The 23,532-nt window shown below is 37.8% G+C and overlaps 1 protein-coding gene across 3 annotated transcripts in view; it reads left to right on the forward strand.

Annotated features, from left to right (window-relative positions):
• The first annotated feature begins 5,158 nt into the window (after positions 1 to 5,158).
• ROCK1 (Rho associated coiled-coil containing protein kinase 1) overlaps positions 5,159 to 23,532 on the forward strand; it is a 163,409-nt gene continuing 145,035 nt past the window's right edge. For 2 of the 3 annotated variants that reach the window (XM_040479259.1, XM_040479261.1), the window contains exon 1: positions 5,159 to 5,276. In XM_040479259.1, the coding sequence (XP_040335193.1) occupies positions 5,184 to 5,276 (93 nt within the window). In that variant the 5' untranslated portion in view covers positions 5,159 to 5,183. The remainder of the gene's footprint in view (positions 5,277 to 23,532) is intronic. The other variant, XM_040479260.1, reaches the window with a different exon arrangement.

Raw genomic sequence — 23,532 nt, forward strand, 5'->3', positions numbered from 1 at the left:
CACGAACTGCAAGATCATGACCTGAGCCAAAGTTGGACATAACCAACTGAGCCACCCAGGTGCCCCTACATTTCTTTTGAATAAAGGTTTTGTTGAAAACAGTAAACATGCGTTAATTGTCATTCTTTTACAATACTTCATTGTGGACAGCTTCCTTGTATCGTGGGAAATACAAAAAGTATGAAAGGTACTCCAAATACATATCTATATACCTATTTATGAATGATTCTTTGCCTGAAACCCAACTGTTTGGTTATTTATTGCTGACAAACAGCCCCAAAACTTAACGGCTGAAATTAGCAATCATTTTATTATTTCTTCATGATTCTACTGTGTGGGCAGTGGTTGGAGGGATTAGCTTGTTTCTGTTACATGTGGTGTCATCTGGGCCTTTCAGATGGCTAGGGGCTGATGGAATGGCTTGACTTGGGTCATAAGTCTGGAGTCTGTTTTCAGGGTCTGCTGGATTCCTGTTGCCCTCCATGTGATTTCTTCATGTGGTTAGTTAGCATAGGTTTCCTCACACCAAGATGAGCTCAGTTTAGTTGGATATCCCAGAGCACTAAACTGTTGGTTGCCAGGCAGACTCTCAAAGTTGGGCCTGATACTGGCACAATGCCATTTTTGCTGCATTCTGTTGGTTAGAACAGCTCACAAGGCCCCAGCCCAGATTCAGTGTAGGAGGTAACTCCAGGAGGCCATGCATCCTGGGAGACATGGTTCACTGGGGACCATCTTTGGAAGCTAGCTACCACATCAATGCTTATGAAAGAAATTCCATAAACATAAAACTGAGTCTCTTTCCTACAAAATAACCAAAAGCAAAAGAATGCTGAACTTAACTGCCTTTCACTATTCACAAGTCTACACTCAAACCTTTCTGATTTTTCCATGATTTCTCCCAAATATGCCACAAATTGTTTCAGCACTACAGTCTCTTCATTGGGTCCTAGCATGAGTCTCGTCTAAATTAAATGTTTCCAGATGTTTGAATTCCCAAAACAGAAAAATTAAGATATAACTAGCTTTATGTGTTTCCATAGAGATGCTAACTCTGTAAGTTTAAATTTCCAAGTAAGAATACTAAAAACTGTGCCATTTACTATTACTCTTGCTTCTTAAAGGAAAGGACATTTAATTAAAAAAAAATAGTAAAGAATTTCAGACTGAATGACAGTCTTAAATTAGAAGTGCTTACTTTGTAAAACATATTATAATAATATGTCTTTATTTTCATTTTGTTGCATGCAGGTCAGGAAAACTCCACCAAGAAGTACCACTGGTTCTTGGACCCAGTGTTTAGAAACCTATAGTTAAGCCACTGTTATTGAACATTGTCAGGGTCCTTTTTATTCTGAACCTTGCTGAAATCATTTCACATTTTTGCCTAGGAACTATGATCATACTGCAAATTTCATTTACATAGAATCATTTAAATCTGTGCTAATGTAAATAATACAGTTGTGAAATACTTATTATTGTACTAGGATTGGATAGTGTTAGCATACTCAGCTGTTAAGAATGGGGACTCTGGAATTTGACTGCCTCTGTTCCAATCTGGATCTGTCATGATCTTGAGCAAGTAACAGATCTTTCTACACCTCAGTTTCCCCATCTATGATGTAGGTATAATCATAGCAGAATTCTTTTGAAGTTTTAATTAGATTCTATGTAAATATGCATAGAGTAACTCCTAGCACATGGAAATGCTCAGTATGTATAATATTATATTCTTATATATACAAATCAGTATTTTGCATTTGCACTTAGATCTTAATATATACCTTTAAAAAAACTTTTTTTTAATGTTTATTTATTTTTGAGACAGAGAGAGACAGAGCATGAACGGGGGAGGGTCAGAGAGAGAGGGAGACACAGAATCTGAAGCAGGCTCCAGGCTCTGAGCTATCAGCACAGAGCCCAATGCAGGGCTCGAACTCACGGAGTGTGAGATCATGACCTGAGCCGAAGTCGGACGCTTAACTGACTCAGCCACCCAGGCGCCCCTCTTAATATATACTTTAAGGATCACCTCAAATATCCACAACGCAGGGTACTTGGGTGGCTCAGTCAGTTAAGTGTCCAACTTTGGCTCAGGTCATGATCTGACAGCTTGTGGGTTTGAGCCCTGCTTTGGGCTCTGCACTGACAGCTCAGAGCCTGGAGCTGCTTCAGATTCTGTGTCTCCCTCTCTCTCTGCCCCTCCCCTGCTCATGCTCAGTCTCTCTCTCTTTCTCTCTCTCTCAAAAATAAATAAACGTTAAAAAAATAAAAAAAAAATATATCCACAACGCTGTTGAAGATATTAGCCACAATTACACAATAGAATTTTGTTTTATTTCATTTAAATATTTATTTATTCTGAGGTTGGGGAGGGGCAGAGAGAGAGAGAGAGAGAGAGAGAGAGAGAGAGAAAATCCCAAGCAGCCTCCACACTCAGCACAGAGTCTGACTCAAGGCTCGATCTCATGACCTGAGCTGAGATCAAGAGTCAGAGGCTTAACTGACTGAGCCACCCAGGTGCTCCTACACAATAGAATTTTAAAGTTGGAAAGGAACTTTAATGTCATATGATTTCACCCTGTTATAGGTGAGGACTTATATATTTTAAAAAAACATATAGAATCCATCTATCTTCTGGTAAAAGACAACTAGTCAGGGGTTACAATCAGATTAACCTTATAGGGAAGTAAAATATATAGGACCCACATATATTTCTAATAGCTTTGCCAGATTGGTTTTAAATTCCACTTATATTTATCAGTGCCACTTATGTATTGTCTTAGCTACTTGTACTTTTTCATGTGTCCAATGGAAAGCAATATAATACTCACAGTTCTCCGAGAAACAACAAAATTCCAAAGAATACCTAAAAATGGTAATAAAAAAGGACAAGCAGAGTTTAGGAAATTTATTTTAGGGCAACTGCCAGATTTATTTTAAGCCCTCTGCTTAAAAATAAATTTAATTCACATGACCAGCTTAAAATACTGGATGAAGCCAAGAAGTCACTGCAAAAGCATTTAATAAAATACCTGAATTTTGTTTAGTTGTCCTTTGTTATGATTTTGTGAAGACTTACTTCCTATCTTGATTTGTACAATGGTTTTTATATCTAAATATTTCTTGTATGTAATAAAGTGAAAATAGACATTTTTCAAACAATGTAACATTTTCCTAACCTCTGACTCACTGCAGAAAGTTGGTGGGCCGATCCGATGCTGTACAATGTTTTTTTTATATAGAAAGACAATAGGTTCATCTGTAGTATTTACCAGCGTGTGGTAAAATACCCACATTTTCTATTTCTAGCAATCTTTAATTTGACCTATGGGCAAAACTAAAGTTTAGAAATAAATTAAAGTACATTTCCCACTGACAGCAGTGCAGAACTTTACTTTGCAGATTGAGTAACAAGTACCCTCTCACACCACAGTCAATGAAGCAACTGATTTAAGAGGAAATGCCCATAATTTTCATATTCTACAGGGGTTCTGGTAAAATCACAATTTTAAATTTCACTGAACGCTTTGAAATTGAAAGGCAGGATCACACATCAAGAGAAATACAATGGGAATGATAATGGTGTGGGAGAACTAGTATGAATAACTTAAAAACATTGATTTTTTTCTATGAGATTTTTTAATAAATAAAGTGAACTTGGCTTCTCTGAACTATATCATCCAGTTAATATTTTGGTGCTCCCCTGACACACACAGTCGGCTTATGGGACTGCTTCGTAATTTTCCCATGGAATCGCACACGGTTTAAACCTTGTGGTGTTCACGAAGGGCGGGGACGATACGGGCAACACTACTCCGCTGGTGCCAAAATGCTGCTGCCTGGTGGCGAAAAGGCATCTTGCCTTAAAAAAGAATCTATTTGCAAAATGACAATAACAAGCACACTTTCTTTCTTGTCAGAAAGCTCCGGACCGCTGTTGCAGCCCACAGGAAGCAGAAGTGAGGCAGCTGCCAGGACCCGACCAAAGGCAGCAAGAGCTCCGCTGCAACCCCGCCGGCTCACCCTCCTCCGGCCCCGACCTCCTCTACCGGTCCAAAGCTTTGCTGGGCTCCTCAGAGCCTGCCGGGGCGAAGGCGGGGCCGGCCGCCGCACCCAGTCCGCTCCTCCCAGCCCGCCTGAGAGGCCTCGGGCGCGCCCCTCCTTCCGCCCCGCCCGGCCCTGCCCGGCCCGGCGGAGACGCCGGCGTGCGCGCGCGCGCGCGGCGCCGAGCCGATTCTCCTTCCGAGCGTCCGCGCCCCGCATGCGCACTCCGCGCCGGCGGTCTCCGTTTGTTTGAACAGGAAGGCGGACATATTAGTCCCTCACGGCCCCCCTCGCGCCCCCCCCCCCCCCCCCGGGCATTCGCCACCGCGACTCGCCCTCTCCGGAGCACGGGACGCAGCCCCTCCCAGAAGCTCCCCCATCAAGCAGCGCCGGGACCCGACTCTCGTCTTCCTCACCGCGAGCTCTCTAGCCTTCCTCTCCTAAGTCTCCATCGGGCACCGACCTCGCCCTGCCCCGCCGGACACCGCGGTAGCAGCCCCAGCAGCGACGGACAAAATGGGAGAGTGAGGCTATCCCGTGGGGACCACCTCTTGGCTGAGTCGGATCGGTGCGTCGGGGCAGCGCCAAGTAAAGCCGGGGATGCGGGGCTAGACCGCCTACAGCACTTCAGAGTGGAGCGGGCCGGGCCCGTGGCCCAAGCGGCGGCGGCAGCTGGCACAGCTCCGCACCCGCCCTTCGTTTTCGCCTTTCCTCTTCTCCCTCCCCTGCTGCCCAAAGGAGTCTCCACCCTGCTTCTCTTTCTCTCTCCCCTCCGACCCATCTCGGGACGGGGAACCCTCCATGGCGAAGGCGGCTGGGGCCCGCTAAGCTGAAGCACCTCGCCGGAGCGACAAGGCTGGTGGCGACGGCGCTGTCGGCTGTCGTGAGGGGCTGCCGGGTGGGATGCGACTTTGGGCGTCGGAGCGGCTGTGGGTCGCCGTTGCCCCCGGCCCGGGGTCTGGACAGCGGAGATCCCCTCAGTGAGGGGAAGGAGAGGGGACCGGGCGCACCTGGTGACCCTGAGGTTCCGGCTCCTCCGCCCCGCGGCTGCGAACCCACCGCTGTAGGAAGTTGGTTGAAATTGCTTTCCGCTGCTGGTGCTGCTGGTACGAAGGTATTGTCACAGTAGCAGCAACATGTCGACTGGGGACAGTTTTGAGACTCGGTTTGAAAAAATCGACAACCTGCTGCGGGATCCCAAATCGGAAGTGAATTCGGATTGTTTGCTGGTGAGTAGCACTGTTGTCTTTTGCTTGTCTGGGGTTCTGTATATATTTGCCTTCCTCTTGCATTCAGTCTAGTTATTTGCAAAAGAAAGTTTCAGGTGTGCATAATCTTGGAAAACATCAAAATCTGCCGTTTTTCCTGAAGAGCCTTTGGAGCACTACTAAAATCTCCTCCCGTGTCCTTATTTATCATCGGACTGGCTCTGTGCTAACTACTCTCTGAACTCTTAGGTCTGACTCAGTTCATCATTATCCAAAAGATACTTACAAACCTCTATTTCAGGCATCACATAAAAAGTTACCACGTCAGTTATTGCGTATATAGTTTGTTGAATGATGATCTTAGTAGTATTAATCTTTTTGATCGGTTTGACAGTAATGCTCGAAAGACTACTTTCCATTTAGAGCGATTTAGCTCCTCAAGGGTTTAGTTTTTAGACTTGAAAGTGACAATGGAGAATCGATATTGAGGAAGTGATTTTTGAGCCAAAATGTCATAGGTGACTTGAATCTGGAGGAACTTTTTGATGGACTATTAAGTGTAAAAACCTAAGGTAACTGATGATAGGTCATCACAATATTAACTCTTTTACAATATTGTTTATTACAAAAGTATCGCACAGATATTATAACTGCCTTTTTTGATGGTGGTGTGCTTAACCACTGTCACTTTTAAAACATTCTGAATACGTTTTTATGCAATAAAAGGCAAAATTTTAAAGATTTCTCAGTAGTTGATAACATAGACAGTTATCTGTAGGTAGAATTTTTAAGTTTTGTCTATTTTCCCTGATACTAATAGTTGCAAACTCTGCAAGCAAATTTCTTCTTTTACTTTGCTGAACAACTAGAAGTTATTTATAATTCTGTTTTAGTCCAAACAAAAACACATAATCTCTAAAATTTCAGGGAGTATATCTATATGGATAGTTATTTACAGCCTCCTCAGAGAATTAATGTTAGATATGTACAATATTTGGGATTGAGATTAGCTGAACAAAATAATGCCATTCAGAGAAATCATATTTAAAAATCTCATGAATCAGGAAAATTATGTAGATCATTTAAAATTAACATGCATTTTAGTTACTCTAAATACCTGTGCAGATTTTTAAACGTGTACTGTTTTACAAGAAAGTTTCTCCCCAAAGTTTTCAGAATTACTCTAAGCATCCTTGACTGTGAAATGAAAGTCTTGTGGTTTATGTTTTTGAAATGTCTCACCCACGTTATGGATGCTCTTCATATTGAGAAACAGGATGGTGGATACTTAATACAGTTTAAAACATTTTATTGAATGAGAGAAGTGGAAGAAATTAGAACAACACATCTTTCTACTAGGAGTTTCTGTCTCTTTTAAGAAGTCCAAATTTTCTTTTAATATTTTACCCAATTTCCACGTATCTTTGATTCTATTTTGCTTTTTGGTCTCCTTATTCCATGAAACAGTAGTATAGGGAGGGTTTAGTAGCTTTTTTTGTTGTTGTTGTCTTATAGCCTCTTGCCTCAGTTTCATTTAGGGGAACCTCACAGATTTATTGAAATGTGGGAAAATACAAAGAAGTAGAGGTCATGGATTCTTTACTTGAAAATTCAATCTATTTAGAAAACCAAGACCTAAACTCACATACATATACAGAAACAAAACAGAACACTTTAAAAATTGAAAAAATGTGTGATGGATTTCAAATAATTGGTACAGGTAATACAAGCTCTTGGTTATTGAAAGGAAGAAATCACTGTGTGTTGAGAGGGCCAGAGTATGCTTTATGATGAGTGGATAGGATTTAGGTGGAGGGCATTCAGAGAGGGAGTAGAGGATAACATGAATAGAGGGTGGGGATGAATTGGCTATGAGATGTTTAGGGGAACCGAAGATAAAGTTGGAAATAACAGATTGGGGTTAGAGTGTGGAGGATTTTATTGCTAGGCTACAAGAGTTTAGATTTTCTTCAGTATGTTGTGTTTATTAAAATATTTGTAAATGAGACTGTTCCAGGATGAATGAAGATGAATCTGTTAGTTATATGCAGGATGCAGTGTGTGAAAAAAGACTGGAGATGGGTTGAGATTGGGGGGCTTCTTAACAAATTAATAGTACAGAAATTATTGAAGCCCCAAATTGAGGAATTAAAATGGGAAAGGAAGAATTAATGGAACTTGATTGATTAGCAGGGTTGGAGAGAAGGGGGAACCAGAGCTAGAGAAGGTAGAGGATTCTAAAAATTTTGAAGGTAGGTTATAGGGAGACTGGTGATAACAAAGTTGGGTTTGGATATCTCTTGGGAAGAATAGGCAGTAGATAAGTTCGATTTCAGACTTGTGTTTTAGAGTATAGTGGGCTAACCACAAAGAAATGATCTGAAGACTATTGGAGATAGGAAACTGAGCTCATAATTAAAGATAACAATTTGGAAATCATTTGTGCAAGAGAATGCAAGTTGAAATTGATATAATGATTAAGGGTAAAAGATGAAAGTTGAAAAAAGAGGAAGAGTCAAGAAAGTAGGCAATCAAGGCCTTTTCAGACTTAGGACAGCCTGGTATCTTGGAGCCCAAGACTTGTAAAATAACATTTTGAAAAAGAAAATAGTCAATGGACAGATTTTTTCCCCCTCCTGTAGTCTTACAATCTTGGCCCTTTTTTCTGTTTGGTTTCATAATTGTTCATCGATAGTTATTGAAATTTTATTACCGTATTAATCTGAACTCGGTAAAGATTGAATTTTTCTTTGGAGACAAATCCTTTTTCCAGTTTTGTAGTATCTAGCCTGATTTTTTTTTTTTTTTTTTTTTTGGCATGGTATTTTATGTTTATCATTAAGTATTCATTCATTCATTCATTCTACCATTCAGAATGACTTCTCAGGTAACTTCACCTTTTTTCAGTGAGTCTGTTCTTAACTCTTCTTCCCTGTCTGGACTTTGGACGTCTCTTGTATTGTAGGGAGGAAAGCCCTTTTAAACTAATTGCTTTTCTCTATTATTTTGGCCTTTGTTGATTTATTTAAGTGGTATTTATTGAGTATGTATTGTGTGCCATTTGCGGCACTCATGTTCTAGGGTTCTTTTTTTTTTTTTGTAATATCAGAAAACAAAGTTACTGAATTATGTTTGTTCTGCACTTACTTGAATAGGTCCATTCTTCACAAAGTTCCCAAAACTTTTGGTTTCAAAAGAGTTTGCTGGCAGATCTCTTTTAAACCATCTTACAAAACAGCTTTTTTTGTTGAGGTCTTAATGATGAATATTAGTAGTTATAAAATAATGTAGCTGGAAAATGCCCTGTTAAGTGGCTATCCAACCTTTTCTTGAACACACATAATTTAAGAACTAGATAAGTCTGTTTTTCATACTGCAAATATGAATGCTTAAATAGTCTGCAGATCCTAAGATAATATGGTAACTATTCACTTATTTTCTAGAGCATCCAAATCACTCAACCTTGGTTTTCTGTAAGTCACATTCTTTCCAGTATCTTAACGATTCTCTTACTGTCCATGTTAGAGTTTATAATGATTATCACGAGCTGTTTTCCTTTTTCCTGCTTTTTCTTTAAGCTTACAATTATCTAGGGCTTATTAACAATTTCTTAATGTTTTTGAGTACCTCTATTAAGTCTAAATTTCCATAGGGGGAAAATGGATATGGTTTGTAAATTAAAAAAGAAAAACAAAGGTAGTTGGGTGGGAGTGTTAGGTTTATATTTGTCTTGAAGTGTGACATGCATTTCTTGAAAATACAGCTATCTTGCCTTTAGCATGTTTAGCTTACTGCTTCCGGATGCAATTAAGAGCATAACCATTTTTTCTAGTTTTTGTTTGCTGGTGGAGGTACAGCAGTAGTGGGTAGAATGGAGGGAAGGGAACCAATATTAGTTGAACAGTGCATACTGAGTTCTAACACTGCTGTTCCCTTCCTACATACTTGTTACCACCATTTTTCATTAGTCAGTTTTTCAGAATGTGGGAGGCATACGTAAACAAAGTTTCAGGTGTTCGTTTTTGAGTTTTTCTTTAAATTGTCTTTTCTTTGGCTTCCTAACCTAGTACTATTTTCCTGTCTTTTCACTGCTGACTTCTTTTTCTGTCTTAATCTTTGGTCTTGTAATGCTTATCATTTTCTTCACTGTCTTGGAATTTCATCCATTCTTACAGCTTCAGCCACTGTCATCTCTGTGCCCATGAGATCCAAGTCTTTATTTTTCAGTCTTTTTTTTTCTGGTTTTAAATCCTCAGTGTCTGTCCACTACGCACCTATACTTGGATGTCATGAAAATTCCTTATATTCTAAAATAAAATTTCTTCCATATACTTATTGGTCATTGACATCACTATTGTCTTTGTCACTCACCTGGAATTTTTGTTTTGAATTTAAACAATCCTATGCCACATGTTGGATTATTTCAACAGATTTTGGCTAGCATTCCACAGTCTAGATTATTGCTCTCTAATCCCTCTGTGCATCCTACCAGTTGAATTGATCATATTTGGGGTTATATTAGTGAACTAAAAAGATCTGAGGTCATTAAATCTTTGAGCCTAAAACACTATGTCAGTGTTCATAATTTATGAGTTAATGGGTGTTATCAGTGTCAATTGCATATCTGCTTGGTTTGGACGAGACTGTTTTTAAAGTTCATTTATTTATTTCAAGAGGAGGGGCGCAGAGAGAGGGGGGGAGAGAGAATCCCAAACAGGATCTGCATTCTCAGTGCAGAGCCTGACATGGGGCTCACATCACAAACTGAAATCATGACTTGAGCCAAGATCGAGTCGGGCCCTTAACCAACTGAGCCATGTAGGTGCCCCTTGACCGGACTGTTTTGATGTTAATATGTTGCAAGAATTAAAAAACAAAAACAAATTACACCATTCAGCGAATCTTTGGGTAGGCTCTTAAACTTGGATTCAAATGTAGGCTCTGCCATGTACTTGCTAGATGACTTTAGGTGAATTATTTTTACCTCCAGAGTTTATTTTATCTTTAGGAAAGTAGGGGGATAATACTACTAGATTGTTGTAAGGGTTAAATAATACAGACCAAACAATTATCAGAGCATATGGCATTTAGTAAGCATTTGTGAATTGGTAACTACTTCATCATATTTATAGTATTCCTGTTATATGTTACGGTGCTTAGGCTAGAAGTTGATATTTATTGTCTTCTGTAAGTACAGAGTAATGCTGGCACCTCAAGCCATACCCATAAATTCATAATCCAGCTGTACTTTACTGAAGTGTCTAAACCAGTTGTAACTGAAAATGGAGATATTCAAATGGGATTCTGTAGAATGGGGAGGGACTTTGGAGACTGTTTATTCATTTAGTCATGATTTATAACATACCTACTTTGTGCCAAGGGTTTATATTTATAGGAAAGGCAGTTTGGAGCTAGTTTATGGAGATTGAGTTGTTATCTTGTCCTCTTTCTGTGTCTGTTATACTTTCAGTATGCGCTCTGTAAATAGGCCCTCTTGCACTACAAGTAACCCTGTGGGTGTATAGAGAGGTGGCTCAGAGTAACAGCTGAGACATGAATTGGACCATTCATTAATCTCTTGAGTCAGAAATGTTTTTAATCCAGAAGAAGCAACCACATAAAAAATTTTTGTAATGAACAAAGAGTAAATTCTCAGTTTTAGTTTTTGCATAACTTTTCAGTTTAGTTTTATTTCAGAATTGTAAGTTTTGTTACTGTGTGTATATGGTAAAAACTATAGAGATTCTATTTTCACATATGACAGAAAACCCCACGTCAGGAAATATACACATGGAGTTCTGTCGCTGAAGATAGTCAAGTTGCTCTACTTCCCCATTCCCATCCTCACTGAAAAACAGGTACATCCATTTAGTTTAACTATAGAGCATAGCTGATGGATACCACACTCGTGTATGTACAAGAAGATGAACAGATAGTGTTGCATTTCACAATGGAAAATGTTTTATATTGAAAAAAAACCTCTGGACTGAAAATTCAGAGCATTGTCATAAACTTGTTTTGCTCTTAATTCTCTGTGTGACCAAGTAAATCTTTTTTCTTATCTAGGTTTCAGTTTCCCCATTTGTAGAATGAAGAGTTGGGCCATATAGTTGCTGATACCCACTGTGTCTCTAAAACTTCTATGTGTCTTTATTATACTTCATTAAAACTTTAAAAAGTTGTGTCATTGATTACTTAAGAGATAAATTTAAAAGTTAAATGGTGTTAGGGTAGAAATATAAGAATAGTAATTACCTTTGGTAAGTGCTATTTTTGCAACAAGTTTTATATAGCCATAGAAGATCATCCTAAACTAATTGTTAATTGTTATATTTGGCACTTTTTTATTTTTAATTTGTGACTTGTGTTCATAACTTTATAGAGGTTTGTACTTTTTGAACAAAGAAGGTAGTAATTGAGTTACTTATTTGCATATCCATTAAATTGTATACATGTAGTTTATTTCTCTAATATACCTGCCCTCCCTGTTTGGGAATGTGAAATACAGAAGTACATTTTCACTGTAGTTTCTAAAGAGTTAGTGGGATGTTAGATGTTCAAATTAATGTTCAAAATTGATGTCTCAGAGAAGTGAGAAGTTGTTTTATACTTTTTTTAATTTGTGTCTTATTTTAGAAGGTTTGCTAACCTGTGTCCCTTCTTTATTACTATGTTTGTTTATTTTTAAATTTTGTTTATTTATTTATTGAGAGGACGAGTGAGGGAGAGTGGCAGGGAGGGAGGGAGAGAGAGAGAGAGAAAGAAGGGGGGAGAGAGAGAGAGGGAGAAAAAGAGAGAATCTTAAGCAGGCTCCATGTAAAGTGTGGAGCCCAGTGCAGGTCTTGATCCCATGACCCTGGGATCGTGACCTGAGCCAAAATCAAGAGTCAGACAGTCCACCGACTAAGCCACCCGGGCGCCCCTATTTATGTTTATTTTATTTTTATTTTACTGTTATTCTCATACTTTATAGTCTTTACTCCATGCTCCTATATCGACTTTTGGAAAGAAATTGACATTTTATCTCAGAGGAATTCATTTTGAAATAGTGCTCCTGAGTTTTAAGTCTTCCCTTTTCTCTTTGCTGTTATTCATTCATTCAGCAAATGTTTATATGGTGTACTGTGTACTAGGCACTCAGATGGGGACACCATGGTGAGTTCAAACAGGGATCCTGCTTTCATAGAACTGGTAGTCTCAGGAAAAGGGTAAATTTTGAGCAGATAGGAGTGGGGTAAGGCTTAAAGGGGAGGTAAGAGGTATGAGCACACCTTTCCTTTAAGGCTTGGGATATATTTAAAGACTTGTGGTAAAGTAGTCTACATGTATAATTCTCAGATATGTGTCTGTAGATTGTCTGTATCAGATTCGCTCGAGAACTTGTTAAAAATGGAATCTGGGCCCATGCCCAGACAAACAAAATCAGAATTTTTTGGGATGAGTCCTAGGATCCTGCATGGGTTGTGGATTCTTAGACATATTCAAGTTTGGAAACTATCGTTATAGTGGAAAGAACATTTATTTTTGTTTTATTTGGTAATTTTGTAAATGACAAATTTTAACATACACAGAAGTAGGGAAAATAGTATAGTGAACTCCCATTACCCAGATTCTCAGTTTTCAAAATTTTATCACACTTGCTTCAACAATCACCCTTTTACTTGCCAAAATATTTTTTTTCTTGCCAAAATATTTTAAATTCCAGATTCTAGATACTAATCATTTCATTCACCCCTACATACTTTAGTAAGTATCTCTAAAAAAACAAAGAATGTTTTCTTCATTGCCACCATGGCCATTATCATGTCTAACAAAATTAAAAGCTTCTTGGTACCATTGATTCCCAGTTTTATTCATATTTATCTGGTCATATAAAACAATGTGCTTTTTGCAGTTGCTTTATTAGAATCTGGATCCAAAGCCCACATGTTGCTTTTGTTGGTTAGGTCTTTCAAGTCTCTTTATTGTGTAGTTCAGTCTTTTCCCCCTCTGTCTTGTCTACCCCTCACCCCCACATTGTCTTGCTGAAAAAAACTGGGTCATTGGTACCGTACAGTGTTTAACATTCTGGATTTCTGTTGTTTTCTTATAATGTGATTTAATTTGCTCCTGCATCTTCCATATTTCCTGTAAATTGGTAGTTAGATCTAAAGGCTTGATTTTAATTATTATAAATTTTTAGTCAAGAGTATTTCATAAATTATGTTTTCTTTTTTATTTTTAAAGTTTATTTATTTTGAGAGAGAGCGAGTATGGGACAGAGGTAGGGAGAGAGGGAGAGAGAGAATCCCAAGTGGGCTCCACGCTGTCACTGCAGAGCCTGATGTGGGGTTCGAACTCACCGTGAGATCATGACCAGAGCCAAAGTCGGACCCTTAACTGACTGAACCACCCAGGCGCCCCATAGATTGTGTTTTCTTTTGCTTCACATCAAGAGGCATATAATACCTGGTTGGCCCACCCTTAGTGATGCTAAGGTTGATTAATGTGTTCAGGTGGTAATAGCCTATAATAATTTCCTTTGTAAAATCCTTCATTATCCTTTTACCTAATGGTTCCATCCATTTGTGGTCTTCATTGAGTCAATTATTTCATTAAGGATAGCAAAATAATGACTTTCTAATTCTATCATTTCTTTTACATTTATTAGCTATAATTCTTCTGTTAAGAGAACTTATGTATTACTTTCTTTTTTTAATTTATAATTTACATCCAAATTAGTTAGCATATAGTGCAACAATGATTTCAGGAGTAGATTCCTTAATCCCCCTTACCCATTTAGCCCATTCCCCCTCTCATAACCTCTCCAGTAACCCTCTATTTGTTCCTGTTAAGAGAACTTATGAATTTAAGAACTTGCACTCATCATCAATCGGGCTATTTGCATACCATGAAATATCTGACAGGGGCTGTGATTTCAAATAGAGAGAAGCATGTTGATCTGGCAGTGAGAGAACCAGGAGAATACATCTCCTGCCTTTATTGACCTCCTACCTTATAGTCTCCTACTGTGGTCTCCCATTGCCTGAAAAGCTAGTATGCAAAAGAACTCATTGAACCAGTCTCTAAGGGTCAGTAAACAAGATATTACCCAGTCAGCATCCCTCCCTCCATACATCCATCCATCCATTCCTGCCTCTGTTTTGTTTTTTATTTTTAGGATCATTATGGAAGACATTAAAAAAATTTGGTGTGTTTCAGTCGATTTTTGTCATCCTTATTTGATGCTCAGTTTGTCCTTTGACTAATGGGAGCCTCTACATTGGCTCCCATCTGATTTATATATGACTCTAATACTCTTTGGTAGAGCTTCCTTGTTTTTTGTATAATAAGATGCCCAGGCTCGTATTGTACATTTCTTACCCCAGACTTGGAAGTCAGCCATTACTTTTCCTTTTAGTGGGGAATGATACTTTGAGACCACAATCTGGATTATAGGAGTATTCACTGCTTGAATTCACGGGTTGAAATTGCTTCTTGTTCTTGTTTAATGAATAGAACTATGAAATTTTATTTTTGAAAAGAAGAAAACATTCTTTATGCTGATAATTCCAATCTCAGTTTATCATCACTTTGAGTTTGTATTTCTTTTACATGAAAAATCTTTCTAACAATACTAACAGAATTACACATTTGTTTGATTTCTAAGAATGTGGGTATGATATAGTGAAAGAAAAACTGAGCTGAATGCGGTGGGGTTGGGGGAACTGATGCCTTAAATTGTATTCATCTAATTGACTCTGTACATTATAAATTGAAAAGTTGTATTGGCCTTGGACAGATAATACCCAGTCCCTGAACTTTAGTTTTCTTTAGGAGTATAATACAAAATTTACTAATTGAAACCCTGTCCAGATTAATTTGTCTTTAGATACAAGTTTATTTAAATTTCCAATGTTATTAAGAAATTCTGTTTTAGATACACATTTCTATTTCTTCTTTCATTGATTGCTTAAATTTCACTGTTCCTTTAGCAGTGGGACAAAGAAAATGTTTTTCTAATTTTTATCATCCACTCTGAAAGTGTTTACTTATCTCAACCTAATTGCATTTCCTCTGCTTATTTCTAGTAATCTGTAATCATAGAGGCAGTATAGCCTAATGGTTAAGAGCATGCTCTGGAGTCAGACTGTCTGATTTTGAATCCTACTCAGGTCAGCCATTTATTAGCCTTGTGACTTGGGGTAAAGTTTTTTTTTTGTTTGTTTGTTTGTTTGTTTGTTTGTTTGTTTTAATTTGAGCATAGTAGACACACAATTTTATATTAGTTTAAAGTGTACAACTTGGTGATTGTTGGGTAAAGTTCTCGACTTTTTTAAACCTCAAACACATCATCCTCAAATAAGATTAATCATAAACTCTTACAGGGCTGTTAAGAGTATTAAATCTGATAATGCATGTAACATGCTTTGCATAGTTCCCAGCATTTAGTAGATGTTAGCTATCATTATCATCATCATCATTGTCATCATTGTAAATCTTTATAATTTGTCCTGGGAAAGAAGACTTTTGTGCTGACCAAGTGTATTATTATCCACCTCCATATACCACAGGCCAGCTTTTTATTTAGTTTTGTGATCTTGGACAAGTATCTAACTTTCTTATATTAAATCTGCAAAATGAAAATCATGATAATATTTACTTCATAGGTTTTACTTATGAGGATTAAATGAAATAATTTATATCCAGGTGTTAATAGTTACTTTTTTCTTTACCTTTATATTATAGATTTGATGACGTTTCCACTGTAGTTAGAAATACTGCTTATAAACTTGGGAGAACAGTAGAATGGGGTTCTTCATTTGAGATATTTTTTGAGTCTTATCTTTGCTTTCTGTTATTGCTGCCCTACCCAAGTCCAGACTTTTAACCCAACATTCTTGTATTAGTGGGACATCCTAGCAGTTTACCTATATAGTCCATACTATATCTTTCATTTTCTTAACTTTAGTGCTTTTTGTCATGTGGTCTTAGCTTACCTATTTAGCTTACCTTACTTCCTGTTATTCTCCAAAATAGTCTGGTCCAGGTGGATTTTTTTCACTTTCTACTTTCTACTGCTTTTCCCAACGTTTGTTCTCACAGTTCCAGGCCCTATCTTTCCTCTATATTCTCCTCACCAATTTCCTTTCTCATCTTTATTGCCTAACATAAGTCATAACTATGTTATAATGTAGTTTTCTTTTTTGAACTCTTACAGTATTTGTAACTGTCTCATGTAGTTTATTTATTTTTCATTTTAGAGAGAGCATGAGTGGGGCTGAGGGACTAAGGGAGAGAGAATCTTAAGCAGGTGGGGCTCAATCTCCACAACTGTGAGATCATGACCTGAGCTGTAATCAAGAGTTGGATACTTAATCAGCTGAGCCACCCAGGCACCCCTGTCTTGTAGTTGATCACAGCTATCTTATATGAGTCTGCCTTGAGTGTTGTTCTTACCTCTCTAATCAGAATTTCAGGGCTAATCAGGTCTCCGTATAATTCTGGGCATTATTATTTAATTAATACTTGTTGATTTTTGTGGATGATTATCCCTTCATCCCTGTATTCCTATTCTTTCCCTATGAATTAGTTAGGGCTCTGACAGTTATATACGATAGAACTCAACTTGAATTTTCCTAGGCAAGAAGAATTTATAGATTCAGGGAAACCTGATCTCAAAAGATTCAGTTGAGCTTCATGAAGTAAGAACTAGAACTTGGGCCTCAAATGCAATCATGGCTCTCTCCCTTTACTTTCTTATTCTTTCTTTGTGTTGTCATTCTCTCTGATTGTGTTAGTCACTTGTGGAAAATATGGCTGCCCAGAGCACTGGAGCTTTATATCTAACAGCTTCAGCTTTAACCACTGACTTCAGATCTTTAAATCTCAAATCCAGACAGCTCTGAAGCAAGAGATTCATTAGTTTGGTTTGGGTCAGGGCCTATCCCTAGACTAACCACTTGTGATAAAGAGGGTAGGATCACTTGAGAACTATGAGAATGGGGAAGTAGTTTCCAGAAAAATGAGGGCAGTGGGACAGGGCAAACAATAAGAGATGTCCATTATATCATCCCTTCTCCCTTTCTTCTTTTCTTTGACCTTGGATCAGTCACTTAAACTCTTTACAACAGCCATTTCTTCAAACTATACAATGGAGTTAATGGAGTTAATAATAATTTACTTCAGGGGCTCCTGGGTGGCTCAGTCAGTTAAGCGTCTGACTTTGGCTCAGGTCATGATCTCACAGATCGGGGATTTGAGTCCTGCATCAGGCCTGCGCTGACAGCTCAGACCCTGAGCCTTCTTCGGATTCTGTGTCTCCTTCTCTCTCTGCCCCTCCCCTGCTCATTCTCTGTCTCTCAAAAATAAATGTTGAAAAATAATTTACTTCATAAGGTAGTGGTGGGTATTAAATGTGATGATCTATAGAGTTTGAAATCTCATGAAAACAATACTGTAAGCTGATGATAAATGACTGCCCCTTGGTCCCTTTTACCTTCATTCCCTGTGCTCATCTGGCCCAAAGCTTTTTTGCCTATAGGAGCTTATCTTGCCACTTCAGGTTGTTAACTGGCTTTTTGGCATTACCCTATTCAACTCTGTGCCCGTAGTTTCTACCATCTTTCTGAGTCGAAGGAAGAAGTTATTAGTGTCAGATAGGTTTTCTTGGATAGTTTCAGAGTAAGTTATTTATTATAACTAAATGAATTATAATTATAATCTAAATAAAAGCAGTGGGCTTATTTTGTAATGGTAGCTTTGAAATTCAGCCCCTGCCCCTTTCTTCCTTCTTATAATAGTTTCAGAGTACTACTGTATTTTGTGAATTGAAGGTTAAGGGCCTATAGAGATTTCTACTCCTTTTCTTTCTGTATTAACCAGGAATCTTTTGATTCAAGTCAAATTAGGTTAAGCAATGAAGGACATTTATTGCCTCTGAATACTTCATAGGTAGATTCTAGCTTGAGGAATGTCTCTTTTTCGGACTCAAATGATGTGATTGGGTGCTGGTTTTTCAGATCTGCTTCTTTAGTATGGTTTTTCTCCTGAGGTAGATAATTTATTTTGATTGTAGGATGATTGCCAGTAGCTTCCATCTCTATTTGTTCAGAAGCAGTGGGAAGCAAAAATCTTTTCTTCTACCCTTCAAATAGAGTTTCTAACTGATTTAGCCAACTCAGATTATGTGCCCATATATGAACCAATCACAATAGTCAGAAGAATAGTATCATCATAAGCTTAGGCTTTCATCATGTACTCCAGTCTCAGTTTGGGGGGGGTAAGACACCTTATATCAAGATATATTGGTGTTGCATGAGGGAGGGGTAGAAATTGGAGGTCAGTTATCATGAGAAAGGGCAATGACATGCTGGGCAGTCCCAAATAGTCTCCACTACATTAGGTAGAGATTCCTCATCAGAAGAATCCCAAGTAATGGTAGTTTATTCTTTAGATTTTTTGGAAATGAATTTTTTACTGAATTGTTATGTTACCTGACACTAGACTTAAAATAAGTATTGCCAACTAGTTGCCAAAGACTGACAGCCTAAGACTACAACTGGGATAACATCTGATCCTTTGATGGAAGGATGCCGGTAAGGTGTATTGCCTTTAATGTTAAATCTTTTTTTAATGTTTATTTATTTTTGAAGGAGAAAGAGATAGAGCATGAGCATGGCAGAGGCAGAGAGAGAGGGAGGTACAGAATCCAAAACACAGAGCCTGATGTGGGACTCGGACCCACGAGTTGTGAGATCATGACCTGAGCCAAAGTCAGAAGCTTAACTGACTGAGCCACCCAGGCACCCCTAATGTTAAATCTTTGGGTGACATACTGAAAATTTTCCAAATTCCTGTTCATGGATCAGCCACATCAAAACCAAATACAGATTCTTGCAGGCTTCACCACAGCCCTGCCATATGAGAATTAGAGTTGGGAGATATAAGTATGCTGAAATTTGTGTTCTTGACAGGGCCTAGGTGATAGCCAGATTTGGGAAGAACTGAATAGTTGCCAAGTAGCCAGACATTATGCCTCCTGCATATATCTCATTTGGGTATCTACTGTGAGGAAAACAAAAATAAACCAAAGTAGGATTAGATAGAAACAGTTGCCTCCCATTTAAGAAATTATTTTCTCTTTTTTTAAAATAAGGTTTAAGAAAAAACAGGTTATATGAAGGAGAATGAGCATTTTCTGAAAAAGTTGGTTTTGTTTGATCTGTTTTGGGGGGGGGGAGAGAATCAAATTCGATAACGAATCCAAATGAAGTGTTACCCTCAATCATCATGGTAACTCCCTAGTACCTTGTCCCTTTGCCAGAAGGAAAGGACCTGCATTTTCTTAGGAACTTATGAAGAAATTGTTAGTTGTGAATGGGCTGTAAAAGAATAGTTTACTATACTTAAAAAACAGATTTTGTAGGGGGTGCCTCAGTGGCTCAGTCAGTTAAGTGACCGACTCTTGATTTTGACTCAGGCCATCATCTCACCGTTTGTGATTTCAAGCCCCTTTGTTGGGTTCTGTGCTGTGTTTTTAAGCTGTATTCTAGGGGGATAACATAGTGGCTTGGATAAAGATATAGGTAGGTTCTTTTCCCCCCCGACACATGAATTTTGGATGAGGGACCAAAAGCCAGTAATAATCCTTTTTATAAGACTTTGCACATTCAGAGGCACCTGGATGGCTCAGTCGGTTGGGTGTCCGACTCTTGATTTTGACTCAGGTCATGACCTCGTGGTTTGTGGGTTTGAGCCCCGCGTTGGGCTCTGCACTCACAGCACAGAGCCTGCTTAGGATTCTCTCTCCCTCTCTCTGTGCCTCTCTCTCTGTCTCTGTCTCTCAAATAAACATTAAAAACAAAAATTATTCCCACTTTGTAAATGAAATTAAACCTTAGAAGAGGTAAATGCATTTGCTTAACAGCACATAGCCAGTAAATGGCAAACTCCCTGTAGTATAGTGGAAACACCAGAGTTGTAGACACCAATGCCACAAAGAGAAGTGTTTCCATAGCACTTAGGAGGATATTGATATATATATATAGGTAGAATACACTAAATGAAAAATATTTAAATTGAAATGTATGGGAATTGGTAAATAATGAAGTGGGAAAGATGAGATATGAAATAGTAGGGAAAAGATCTTAATAAGTATTTACTGACTGGTTTGGAGGGGAAAATAAGTCCTGTAAATTTTATCTTAGAAGCAGTGGTCTGTAACTTGACTGGATGAGGGATGGGAGCCAGTTCTTTGACTAAACCTGCACTGTATTACAAGATTCAAATAGCTACCTGCTAAAATATATCTTTGTTGGATTTGACATGTCTGAAAAATGAGTGTTGGTAGGCAGTCTAAGCTGTGAAACATGTTGATCTGAAGTAGAATAAAGTGCATACTTACAGTGGTGTTGATTGATAACACTATTGTGTACATGATTTAACAGTAGACAGTAGTAATGTTTTCCTTAATTGATGTGAAATAATATATGGGATGACTTTGAGAAAATGTTAAAAAAAATTGATATCCCTGTGTTTGGATTACCATCTTATAATGGAACTGAACATTTTTCAGGGGCTGAGGATGGGATAAGGGAGGTGCAAGAGAACATTTAGGGTGATGGAAGTGTTCTATATCTTGATTGTGATGACAGTGGTGGTGTTTACACACTGTGTTTGCCAAGATTCATAGAACTATAAACCTGAAAAGGATGAATTTTACTTTACATGAATTATACTTCAATAAAACTGACTTTTAAGAAAGGGGAAAAAAAACTTGGTGAACGTATTAACCCGTGACAGAACTGCCATTTACTTGCTATATTCGGTAATATATGGCCTTTAAAATATGAAGGATGTGTGTCTATGTTTGGCTTTACCTGTGTGTATGTGTGTGTCACTGGGGAAGGACCTGTGCTAACTGGACTTTGAAGTATAAAGGTTGGAAAACAACTGATAATATTTGTGACCAATGATAAAATTAGAGCTTTTAGGTGAAAGCTAAAAGAATTTTGGAAAGTTGTATCTGCTACCCTGACCTTGACAACTTCCCAGGGCCTAAAGACTTTTCTTGTGAGGTTGGTGATGACATTGATAAATGTGATTTTTCAATATTATATGATGAAATGTGTCAACATTTGGAAAAACTCATAATGCAGTGAGCCAATATTTTCTAAATGACCAATGCATGATGTTATAAAATCATTTATGAGTTAAAAAGATCTACTCAAAGTTCAAGATAGACCAATACATTTTAATGTTGCAAAATAAACATAAAAGATTTCAAATTGCAACTGACCTTTAGGAAATACCACTTGTCAAATTTGGTTTTGTAGCAAAGAATTTCCACAATTATCTGAAAATGCTGTAAAAATACTCTTGGGACGCCTGGCTGGCTCAGTCAGTAGAGCATGACTTTTGTTCTCAGCGTTGTGAATCTGAGCCCCACATTTGATGTAGAGATTACTTAAAAATAAAATCTTTTAAAAAATACTCTTTACTTCTTTAACTTATAGCTATGTGAAGTCAGATTTTCATACTTCTACCAAGACAGTGTATTCCAACAGATTAAATGCAAAATTAGTTGAGAGCTGTCTTCTAGTTAGCCAAAATAAATTTGTAAAAATGTAAAGCAATGACTTTCTTCTTATCAATTAAAAAAGTTTTCATGGGGTGTCTGGGTGGCTCAGTCAGTTAAGCATCCGACTCTTGATTTTGGCTCAGGTCAGTGATCTCACAGTTCCACAATTTTGAGCCCCCTATTGGGCTCTGTGCTAACAATGCAGAGCCTGCTTGGGATTCTGTCTCCCTCTCTCTCTCTCTGCCTGTACCCCCCCCCCATCTCAAAAATAAATATAAATAAACTTTAAAAAAATCTTCAAGTTTTAATAAAAATGTTATTTTTATTAACATGTAATGGATTTAAGAAATCCATTCTGATGATCTTTTATGTTATGTGTGCTAAGACTATTCACATTTAATGTAATTATTAATATGTTAGGGTTTTAAGTCTTTCATTTTATTGTTTTGTGCTTCTTTTCCTGTTCTGTGTTCCTGTTTTTTTCCTTCTTGCTTTCTTTTGGGTTATTTATATGTTTTTTTTGGATTCAATTTTACCTTTTGTGTTTTTTATTGTATCTTTTGTGTAGTTTTTTTAGTGGCTACTGTTCTAGGGATTTCAATATTTGTACTTAACTTTTCAATCTGCTTGGAGTCAGTATGCTGCCACTTCATATGTAAAGTAAAAACCTTACCACCAGTTGGGCCCATTTATCCTCCTCTTTGTTGTAGTGTCTTACGTTATTGCAGCTATAGACGTTGAAAACCCCAACGGAAAATGTTATGATTTTTGCTTTCAGCTGTTAAACCTTTTAAAGAGCTCAATAGGAGAACAGATGTCTTTCATTTCTGTTACTCTTCTTTCTTGCCTTATGTTCCAAGTTTCCTTCTATCATTTCCCCTCTGTCTAAAGAACTTCCTTTAGGAGTTTGTTTGTTTGTTTGTTTGTTTGTTTGTTTGTTTGTTTTCCCTCCAAGTGTAGCTCTTTTACAGCAGTCAGGTCAGCTGGCTGTGAGTTCTCATATTTTTCTTCCTGTTAGAATATTACTTCATTTTCATTCTTACAGGTTGTTTTCAACGGCTGTAGAATTCTGGGTTGACAGTTCTTTTAGCATTTTAAAAATGGTGTTCCACTTCGTTTCAGTTTTCACATAGTTTCAAGTGGGAAATGTAGAGTTACCCAGTTCAGTCTTCCCCTGTAAGTAAGGTGCCATTTTTCTCTGGTAGTTCTCAACGTATTTTTTTTGTCTTTAGTTTTCAGCATGTGTCTAGAAGTGGATTCATTTGGGTTTATTCTGTTGTGGTGTTGTTAAGTTTCCTGAATCAGTAGGTTTGTGTCTTTCTGCAAATATGATAAGTTTTCAACCTTTGTTTCTTCAAATATTTTTCCTGCACCATACTGTTTCTTCTGTTCTTTTGGGACTCTGATGACACAAATGTTCCCCCTTTTGGTGTCATTCCACAGGTTCTTAAGGCTTTGTTCATTTAAAACTTTTTTTTCTCACTGTTGTTAAGATTGCATAATTATCTTCAAGTATACAGAGGCATCTCCATGCTGCTGTCAGGCTTATCAAGTGTGTTTTTTATTATGGTTATTGTGTTTTTCCATTTTAAAATTTCCATTTAGTTCTTTCTTTATTGACTACACTGTCTATCTTTTCATTAATTCCAAGAGTGTTTGGCCTTATTTTTTGGAGCATTTTAATAATAACTATTTTAAAAATCTTTGTGAGATCAT

Source organism: Herpailurus yagouaroundi, unplaced genomic scaffold, assembly GCF_014898765.1.
Source record: "Herpailurus yagouaroundi ecotype Mexico unplaced genomic scaffold, PumYag 142, whole genome shotgun sequence".
Lineage (NCBI taxonomy): Eukaryota > Metazoa > Chordata > Mammalia > Carnivora > Felidae > Herpailurus > Herpailurus yagouaroundi.